The sequence below is a fragment of the Oryzias melastigma genome, linkage group LG17 (genome assembly GCF_002922805.2).
Source record: "Oryzias melastigma strain HK-1 linkage group LG17, ASM292280v2, whole genome shotgun sequence".
In the NCBI taxonomy this organism is placed as follows: Eukaryota; Metazoa; Chordata; class Actinopteri; order Beloniformes; family Adrianichthyidae; genus Oryzias; species Oryzias melastigma.
In genome coordinates, this window is record NC_050528.1 from 6,273,843 (window position 1) to 6,284,589 (window position 10,747).

General features: G+C 41.0%; 1 protein-coding gene across 1 annotated transcript in view; it reads right to left on the reverse strand.

Moving 5' to 3' along the window:
• Positions 1-187: 187 nt before the first annotated feature.
• mcm4 (minichromosome maintenance complex component 4) overlaps positions 188-10,747 on the reverse strand; it is a gene marked incomplete in the record, with an annotated part of 11,771 nt that continues 1,211 nt past the window's right edge. The window contains 15 exon segments of the mRNA XM_024273396.2: positions 188-600; positions 743-876; positions 1,829-2,057; positions 2,129-2,336; positions 4,160-4,287; positions 4,384-4,749; positions 6,084-6,343; positions 8,185-8,305; positions 8,409-8,629; positions 8,700-8,838; positions 9,884-9,979; positions 10,074-10,169; positions 10,240-10,341; positions 10,411-10,571; positions 10,638-10,747. Of these exon segments, the coding sequence (XP_024129164.1) occupies positions 505-600; positions 743-876; positions 1,829-2,057; positions 2,129-2,336; positions 4,160-4,287; positions 4,384-4,749; positions 6,084-6,343; positions 8,185-8,305; positions 8,409-8,629; positions 8,700-8,838; positions 9,884-9,979; positions 10,074-10,169; positions 10,240-10,341; positions 10,411-10,571; positions 10,638-10,747 (2,467 nt within the window).

Below are 10,747 nucleotides of genomic sequence, written 5' to 3' on the forward strand. Positions count from 1 at the left end.
CTAAGAAGAAAAACGTTTTATGTTGGAGAACAAATGTCAATAATTTATATAAAAAGGAGAAATCACAAGTTTTGAGACAAAAATAAAAGATTAAGTGATTACATTGAAGAACCTTTAAGGTTTTATCATTTAAAACAAAAGGAGTCGAATTTACAAAAAAATAAAAAATAAAACAAACAGACAGAAGTCAGTGAATTTTTTTAATTTTTTTTTAGCATGCATTCCACAACTACAATCTTCTGCTGTAATCTTAAGCAGACATTAATGTGGCGTTTTGGGACAAAGCAGCCTCAGCTCAATACAAAGAAGCAGAAAAGAAGCAAAATAAACAGTTAAATACTAACAATAGAACTGTCCTAAACGCCATCAGGATTCCAGATCTTCACATTAATGAAAACAATCCTCAGAAAACATTATGATACAAACTCTCTTTACATGCTGCCGGAGGAACCGGACTGGGTCTGGATGAATGATCCAGGACTGTACATGGCAGCAGATTGATCCTCAAGCCAGCAGCCGGACGGTCTTCCCGGTGACGGTCAAATAATCCTCGTCTGCCAGAGCGCGCAGAGCCTCGTCGAAAAGCTCCTTGGTGACGGCCTGAAACCGGAGGACAGAGGAGGAAGCGGTCACAGGAAGTGACAAACAAAATGTTTCAAAAGTAAAAGCACAAGCGCTTTTCTTGTTAACCCAAACTAAGAAGGTCTCAAAAGTGTCTGCAGAGATGAAAGGAGATTCTCACGGTTTCAGATTGTCCTCGGAGGTCTTCCAGCAGCTGCTGGTATTTCATCGCCGGCGTCTTTCCTTTGGCTTGGATCAGCTTTTTCAGGGCTTGGGCGACTTCTTCCTTCCGTTTGCGAGCGGTGGCGCTCATGCCTGGAACCAGAGATAGAGAAGAAACTCACCACATTTGTTCCAATAAATCAAACTAAATCAAATCAAACTAAATCAAACCAAATTGAACCAAATCATATTAAATAATAATAATAAAAACAAATAGATTTAAGTCAAATCAAACTAAAACAAATTGAACCTAAACCAAATCTAATCAAACTAAATCAAAATAAATTAAATTAAACTGAAACCAAACCAAATGAAATGAAATAAAATCAAATTAAATCAAACCAAACCAAATTGAACTAAATCATATTAAATAATAATAATAAAAACAAATAGATTTAAGTCAAATCAAACTAAATCAAATTTAACCTAAACCAAATCAAATTAAAATAAACTAAATCAAATTAAACTAAATCAGACCAAATCAAACTAAATTAAATTAGATTAAACTACATGAAACCAGATTAAACTAAATAAAATCAAATTAAAAAAATTCAAACAAAATGAAACAAAAAAATCAAATCAAACATACATTAAACTTAAACAGAATCAACTAAATTAAATTAAAATCAAATCAAATCAAACTAAATCAAATGTAACTAAATCAAACCAAAAATAATCAGATTAAACTACATCAAATCACATTAAACTAAAATCAAACTAAATGTAATTAAACTGAAACCAAATTAAACCAAACCAAAAAAAAACGAAATCAAATGAAATCAAACCAAATTAAATTTAAATCAAATCAAAACAAACCCAATGAACATACATCAAATTAAAATGAACTAAATAAAATTAAGTTAAAAACAAATCAAACAAAATCAAACAAAAAATTAAACCAAATCAAACCACCACAAGATCTCAAACTGAGATTTCACAATAGTTTTTACTCTTCTGCTTCTAGAACATCCTTGATGAGATCCAATGATTTCATCAGAACTCTAAATGACCTTTTGGGTTTAGGGGCGGGGCTTCTCTTACGTACCTGTGGTGAGGATAGAGATGTCCACAAACCCTGTCCTGGGGTCGGTGGCCGACTGCTTGAGGGCCTCTCTGTGGAGCCGCTTGGCCTCCTCCACGTCGATGGTCTCCACCTTCTCGGAGAAGCGCACTTTGGCGTGAGCCTCCGCCAGCCGGATCAGCGACTCCAGCTGTCGGGGGTAGGCGGACACCATCCCGCGCCCGCTGCCGATCTTCCTCATGTCGACGTAGGCCTGAGGAGAACGACGGCGTGAGCGGGACCTGACCCGATGACCTCGCCGTACAGAAAACGACTGGAGCAAACCTCGATGAGGGCCTGGCTGGCTTCCTCGCTCAGTCTGGGGCTGATGTAGGTCCGAGCGTACGCGATGTAGTCCTTCAACACGGCCATGTCCAGAAACTCCTCCTCCATCTGCTCCTCGGTCTGGTAGTACAGAGACACCAGGTGGTGGGCCAGCCGTCGGTCGTACGCCTCGTCTTGAGGATCCAGCATCAGGAAGATTAAGTCAAACCTGGAACGGTGGAACCGCGGCCGTTACAAGATCCACATTCATGGAGGTTTTAAACTAGTACAATCCATATGAGTCCATGTTTTAGCAGAGCGAGAACACAAATACGCCAGAAGTAGCACAAAAGCCAAATCTCCTCTGTTGTTTTAAGGCAGGTAAAAACTAAAACAAACATTTGGCACATATGTAAACAACAATAAAGTATAGAGCTTATACAACAACACAGAGTACACATTAAACCCCAATGTCTACCTCTAAAACATGGTTACCCGCACTTTTTTTTTAGGGGTGCATTGGTCTTTGGTATTACTAAGAATGTAATCAACCAATACCATTAAAAAATCTTTTCTAAATTGGATGAACCCATTCATAATAATCAGCAGAGAAGATCCGGACATTCCACTGACTGCCAACTCTTTTCAGGGACTTTATATTTGCTTCTTTAAATAATGTTTACAATTTATTTTTTGAAGACGACTTTATGTTATTTAAATGTAATTAGTTTCTGTTTTCCTGCATACTAGATAATTTACTTAAAAGGTTAGTTGGTGATCCCCTCTTGTCCTCACTATAAACCACGTGTCAAAGTCAAGGCCCGGGGGCCGGATCCGGCCCTCCAGATCATTTTATTTTATTGTTAATAATGGCCCGATGTTATATTTTCATCATTTTTAACTTGTATAATTTTGACCAAATATATTTTTATGGATAGTCAAATATTGAAAGTTATTTAAGGTTTAAATTGATTCATTCTGGAATAATATTCCTGCCTTTTTACTATTCATAATTACGTTAAAAAGTTAAAGTTTTAAAAATTGGCATTCTGCTAGCTTTTTGGACTGTTTTGGTATTTTTTGGCAGATTTTTTAGGCTATATTGTAGTTTAGCTATTTTTTTCAGCTACATGCTAGCTGTTTTAGCTAATCTAAGTTTTTCTTTAAGGTACTAGTAATTTGGCATTTAGCTAATATTTTAGCTGGCTATCAGAGTAAGCGTTTTCAGTGATCACCTACAGCGTTTTCAGCCATCAACTTTAGTGTTTTTAGCTATTAGTTTCAGCGTTTTCAGCTATTGGCTTTAAAGTTTTCAGTTATTGGCCTAAACGTTTTCAGCTATAAGCTTCAGCGTTTTCAACTATTGGCGTCAGCGCTTTCAGCTATTGGCTTCAATGTTTTTAATTATTGGCGTCAGCGTTTTCAGCTATTGGCTTCAATGTTTTCAGATATTGGCCTTAACGTTTTCAGCTTTAAGCTTCAGCGTTTTCAGCTATTGGCTTCAATGTTTTCAGCTATTGGCTTCAATGTTTTCAGCTATTGGCTTCAGCGTTTTTAGCTATTAGCTTTAGCATTTTCAGCTATTGGCCTTAGCGTTTTCAGCTATTGGCCTTAACGTTTTCAGCTTTAAGCTTCAGCGTTTTCAGCTATTAGCTTTAGCGTTTTCAGCTATTAGCTTTAGCGTTTTCAGCTATTAGCTTTAGCGTTTTCAGCTATTAGCTTCAGCGTTTTTAGCTATTAGCTTTAGCGTTTTCAGCTTTTAGCTTCAGCCTTTTTTTAGCTTTAAATTTTAGCATCTTCAACATCTTCAAATTCAGCTTATAGGATTTCCATTAGCAACTTTTATTTACGCTTCTTTACAAAAACAAAAACTATTAAAACACTTTACAAGAAACCCACATTACTCCGCTGACTAATTGTGAACCCTCACACTAGATCTACTTTTGCTGCTTTAGTGGTCAACTTAGTTGAGTAATTCCAGAAACTTTTTCCACATGCTCTTCCTATTTAATCTTGTATCTCAAAGGTCAGCGGCGAGGGGCGGAGCTTCACCTGGACAGCAGCGTGTGAGGCAGCTGGATGTTTTCGATGGTGGTCTTTTTGGGGTTCCACTGAGACTCGACGGGGTTCGCAGCTGCCAGCACAGCAGTGCGAGCGTTCAGCTGGCAGATGATTCCGGCCTGTAGAGGAAAAGAAAAAAACGACATGTAAACAGCTTCTGATCATAACACCCCGAAGAACAAACGCATCCAAACACGTTGCAAAAGCAGCCGTACCTTGGCGATGGAGAGGGTCTGCTGCTCCATCACCTCGTGCAGCACCGAACGTGTGTTGTCGCTCATCTTGTCAAATTCGTCAATGCAGCAGATGCCGTTGTCGCTGAGCACCAGGGCTCCAGTCTGCAGGACCAGCTGCCGGGTCTCCGGGTCCTTCATCACGTATGCGGTGAGGCCCACGGCGCTGGAGCCCTTCCCCGACGTGTACTGGCCTCGGGGCACCAGGTTGTAGACGTACTGCAGCAGCTGGGACTTGCTGGTGCCGGGGTCTCCGCACAGGAGGATGTTGACCTCGGCGCGGAAGTTTCCACGACCGGTCTGGCTGAAGTCCTTACGGGTGCCGCCGAACAGCTGCAGGAGGATGCCCTGCAAGAAAAAAACAAAAGAAATAATCACATTTTCTTTAGTTTTTTAAAGCTTTTAATATAAAATCAAGTGATTTTTAAAGCTTAAGTCTTAGAAAATAAGTGAAAACTTCTAAATAAAGATGAAGTTAAAAGTTTTATCAGGTGTTTCTTTTGTAAACTCATGCTAACCATGTTGTCTGATGGGAGCTAAAGTGGTGCTAAGATTCTGGAGAGAAACTTAGAAACTCTACAAAACTCAAGGGCTGCTATCGTCAGTAATTAACAGAATCGATTTTACTTTTTCCAGATTCTTTCAATCCACTCAATTCAATTTTAAGTTTTACATATTTACACACATCTGTGTAGAAATACATCAACAATCTATACATGTGTTTGAAGATATTCATATTACTCTGATACAGTTCATTTTGTAAACATGGATTCTCAAACGGAGAAACAATTGTCTTGCCTCTCCTGGAGGGCGTTTCAGTTTGGCCACTAGATGGCGATGGCGCTATAGCATTACACCTTAATCTAGAAGAAGAAATTATGAGCAAAAACCAGTGGTTGTGTCAGAAATCTCTCCCTAACCTCTAATTACTAAAAAACTATCATGGCCTGGATTTTAAAGGCAATTCGGACAGGATGTTCACGACTTTTCTTTAGTTTTTTCAAATGTCGACTATAAATCAAATAATATGAACATTTTACGACGTTTATTTATGACTCCACTGTGTTTGATGGTGAAAATGTTTAGAAAAAAAACACGTTTTTTGTTCAAAATTGTTCAACCGCAATGCATTCTGGTCTATATTAGCTAATCTAGTGAGCATCGATGCACGCTAGTTTTTGGCAAAGATTTCTGGGAAACAGCGGACCACAAATAGTTTAACATATATTTCCTTAAAAGAGTTTGGAGAATTCCTGCCTGCGAGTTTATAAATATGTTAATTTAGTCAGCAATGTATGTTGAGGTCGAGTGAGCGCTAGCATTAGCCGTCCAATGGGAAATCCTATTATACGTTAGCATCGAGCTAGCAGACTTTACCATTCTGCATTAGATCGATCTCTACTTTTATGAATCGAAGGATTTAAATTAATTTCATCAACACAGAACTACAAAACGTTCTGGGAAAGAGATTTATTTAAACGGATGACGCAGTTATTGAGTGGTTTCCTCTGAAAGCTGGTTTAGTTGGAACTCGGACACAAAAACAGCTTTTTCCTTAAATCTTCCCTTCAGCTCAGTCTGATTATAGTGTGGCCCCGCCCCCACGCCCACCAAACATCCAATCATCTCCTTTCTCGACTTGTGGAATTTCAATAGTTCCATTCTCGGGTTCTCCCTCTCACCTTCTTGATGTCCTCGTGCTCGTAGATGCTGGGCGCCAGAGCGGAGGCGAGGCGTTCGTAGACGTCGGGCTTGGCGGCCAGCTCCTTCAGGGTCTGCACGCGGTCCTCCGTGAAGAGCTTCTGCTCCGCGTCCTCGTCCAAGCCGTGGAGGCGCTTCTCGTCCGTCTTGCGGAAGTGGATGGCGTCGATGTGGGTCTTGTAGACCGACCTCACGTTGCTCTGGCGGGGGTTGACGCGCATGGGGACCGCTCTGTAGATGCCTGCGGAGAGCAGCATTTTCAAACTTCACACATCATGATAAAAAACCAAAACACACGTCCAAGGGAAGATTTGAAATTATTATGGGATGGCCACACAACCTACTGCTTGGGGGCCATTTGGTAGCAAAGTGTGAAATTTGGTGACTTTTTTCAACAGTGTTGGAATTTTGTTAAAGTGAACTGTACATACGTGCTACAGGCTAAAATCTACTACCACCTCTGGAGTTTGGTCGACCTTTGACCTTGGCAAGAGGCCGCCATCTTGAATTGAAATGTTAGTACCAGCTACAAATAAAAACTCATCCTAACTTCTAGGGCACCAATTTAAATAAATTGGGGGAAAAATGTTGCTATTAGAACTTGTAGTTTTGTATGGCGTGGGTGCGGTGAGCTCGCAAAAGTGGCGTTCCTCGGTTACCCGCACATTTTTTAACGGATTACTCTTAAAAGTTCAATACATAAACTCTAGCAAAGGCTAAACAAAGTGATATAAGGTAAGATATGACAATATCAGGAGTGTGGTTAGCTAATAACCTCCGTTGCTAAGGAAATCCCAAAGTTTACTTTTGCTGATTCTTCTGAAACTCGTGTCAGTCTGTTCGGTATCTCCAGGCGACCCAAACTTAAAATGGTTACTATGGAGATATAGGCCGCCATTTTGAAAAACGTGGTGTTAACATCAATTTTTCACGTACACCTCAGATCAGACTTACAGAAACATAAGGGGGGAGGGGTCAGGGGTGTGCAATGGCTTCTTAGTGAGAGAGATCGAGTCAAAGGTTGGCGACGAGGGAGGCGGGGATGTGTAGAGGTGGGAGGTGTGTCGGGGCGGGCGGCGACGGAGCCGTCCAACAACGCTCATGGCTTAAATTTCACTCTTTTTAAGCTAATTACATAGAAATCCATCATTAAGATTTTAAAAATACTAAAAGAGAATATTTGATCATTTTTTACTTCACATTTACTCCCTTAAAAGTGTTTTTTGAGAGAAATAACTTGAAAATTAAAACTGCAAACCATGTTGAATAGACTGCAGGTGCTAACTTCCAACATTTTTCAAAATGGCGGCTTTTCTGTTTGTTTTATCTCCATAGCAACCATTTTATTTTTTGGTCGTCTGGAGGTGACGAACAGATCGATGTAACTTTCAGAAGAATCTGCTAAAGTAATTTTTTTGATTTCCTTAGCAACAGCAGGTTTTTGTTATATGTTCTTAATGCATGTCACATCGTTTCATTCAGCTTTAGTTGAGGATTCGTGAATAATAAAAATATTCTGTTAAAAATATATGAGAAAAGATAAATGCTACTTTTGTGAGCTAGCCATGTTAGCACAACCTTTAAAACAAACTTTTTTCCCTGTGTTGCTTCTCAATGATGCTCGTTAGGAGGAATTTGTAGAAAGTATTGAAAGTATTTTTTTTAAATTAAAGATGGCAACCTTTTCCTAAAGTCAAAGGTCAACAAAGATTAGAAAGGGGTTGTAGAACACCTGTCAAAGTCAAGGCCCGGGGGCCGGATTCGGCCCTCCAGATCATTTTATATTGTTGTTATTAATGACCTGATGTTATCTTGTGCTTATTTCTGATTTGTATAATTTTGACAAAATATATTTGTTGGTAAATTGTGTTTTTTTTTAAACCCCATTAAAAGATTTTGGCCCCTATTTTTGTTTTTGACGGTTTCTCCCGCTGTGATGTCATCATTTCTTCAGGGAGGGGGTTGTTCACTATAACTAAATTCATTTTCACCAGTACTAGGTGCACATTTTGGTGAGTTTGTGACGAGGATGGCAGAATAATACTAATAAAGAAGTGAGGAGCTCCCTCTTCCTGCTCCTACCGGTGATGTTGACTCGGTCTCCTGGCTGCACTTTATCCACTAGATCATTGTGGGCGTACAGGATGGTGGTGTGCGGCGTCTGACCGGCGGGCATGTCTTCAGGAGACTCTTGAATTTTGATCTGAAGCCGCCGAAAACGAACAGATGTCGTGACCTCAACACTCATTACAATCCGACACATTTTGGAGATCAGGCGCCGCGCTCTGCCAGGTCACCGAACTCACCATCTGCTTGTCTGAAAAGACCGAGCGGTTATGCACCAGCGTCATGCTGTGGGTGTTGTTGCAGTTGCGACACACGGCTGGCTCGGCGATGCGGCCGCGATCCACCTCCACGCGGGCGCTGAAGGCGCACACCTGGCACTGGAAGAACGCCTCCTGCATCTCGGGGATGAGCTGCGAAGTGCGGATCACCATGCCGCCGAGGGTGATCAGCTGATCGATGTCTGCGGAGGCAACAGGCGGCTTTCAGACGCCGATGGGGGGAGGTCTGCGCATACGCGCGGCGCTACGTACCTTCAGGGTTCAGATTTCTCATGTTTTTGGTTTTTAAGGCGTTGTACGGGCGGACCTGGATCTGGTACTCCAGGACCGAGTCTGGGAAACGCTCAAAGAAAAGCTCGTTGACGGCCATGTCGAAGGTCGGGATGACTTCCTGTGGGAACAGAATCACTCGTGAAAACCACTGCGAAACAGGAAACAAGTTCTCATCACACGAGGAAGGAACAACGTATTTAGAAAACTGGTTAAAGCAGTTCTATCAAATATTATGAGACCAGTTTGTGGGTCAGTTGGTACCGGGCAGCAGATATTTAGATTACAAAAAAAAAAAGAAAGCAAATATTTATTTGTAAACTGACTTGAAAGGAACTTTTATTTTGAAAAGGAAGCACAACCTATATTTTCTTTGTTTTATTTGTAAACTTATTCAGAAGGAACTTTTATTTTGAAAAAGAAGCACAACCTACATTTTCTATGTTTTATTTGTAAACTGACTTGAAATGAACTTTTTTTCAAAATAAAAGCACAACCTACATTTTCTATGTTTCATTTGTAAACTGACTTAAAAGGAACTTTTATTTTGAAAGGAAAGCACAACCTACATTTTCTTTGTTTTATTTGTAAACTGACTTGAAAGGAACTTGAATCTGCTGCTGTCAAAATTAAATAAGTTACATTTGTTATATATAATAAAACTCAGATGTAGAAAGCATTTTAAAACTATATTTTATAAATGAGTGGCTAAATGGACACAAAAACTTATTATTTTTTTAAGTCTGAAGTGAAAATTTATGAGTTTTAGTCCATAAAAACCTGAACCAAATGACTCTTTTAGCGTTAAAGATTGCAGTCCCCTGATTTAGAGATTATCTCGTGCCCTGGATTTGAATTTGATTCAGGCAAGTGATTTTTTTACATTTTAACTCCAAATATAATTCATTAAAACCTCAATAAATATCAAGATTTTACAAAGAAAAATGTATGAATCCACTATGTTATAATTCAAATCCTTTTTTCAAAGGATAATCTGTTCAAACGCAATGCATTGTGGTCTATATTTGTCAATCTAGTGAACGTAGAGACTTCTATGAAATTTCTAGGACACTTGGACTTAAAAATGATAGATTTAGACACCCAGAAATACGGTCAAAGAGTGAATTCAGACGAAGCCTGGACGTCCGTTTCATTTGACGCTTCACCTGTGGGTAGCAGATGAGCTGGCGGTACAGTTCTGCATCAAAGGACTGCACGTGACGACAGTTCACGTTCAGGACCGGCTCCCCGACCACACTGATCTGAAAAAAGTCGACAACTGTGGTCACAAACGGAGGAAAGAATCTCAAAAACTTGAAGACACGGCTGGAAACCGAAAGGCGGCGACGGCTGCACCTCCTCCAGCTTCTGCATGTACAGCGGCTCGTTGAGGTCCAGACCGGCGTTCTCGTCCTCGGTGGAAGTCGGATCGATGAATCTTTGCAGAAACCTCTGGAAATGCAAAATAAAAAAATGAATAAAACCATAAGGAAAACGACTAATCTGATGATCCAGTTCGTACCTGGAACTTCTCTTTGCACGCCCCAACATTGACGTCCGTCCCCCAAATCACCAGGTTCTGCCCGGCGCTCGGTTCGCTGGCGACTGCGTTGTCGGCGCTCGGCTACAAGACGACGATCACGTTAACTTGAGCTACGTTAAACGTCGACTGATGCTACGCTCGTCCGCTGACCTGGTCAGAGTGGAGATCCACTTGTGGGGCCTTCCGGACAGATCCCAAATCCGGGCGCTGTCTGGCTGGCGTGCCACGCACCCCGCTGCGAGGAGTGCCTTCAACCCGGGAGCTGGGGGTCCCGTACACGAGGGGGGAGCTGATGTCCACTTCATTCGGCCCTAAAGAAACCATCATGACTTACAGTTCCTTTTTTTATTATTAACTAACAAAAGCAGAACACGTACCTGAAGGTCGGGGGCTGGACAACAGAGACGTGTCCTGAGGTGCAGCTGGACTGAGCATGTCCGTCGCTGGCGAGGTCGGCATCGGCATCAGATCCCCCGCCGAGGAGTCC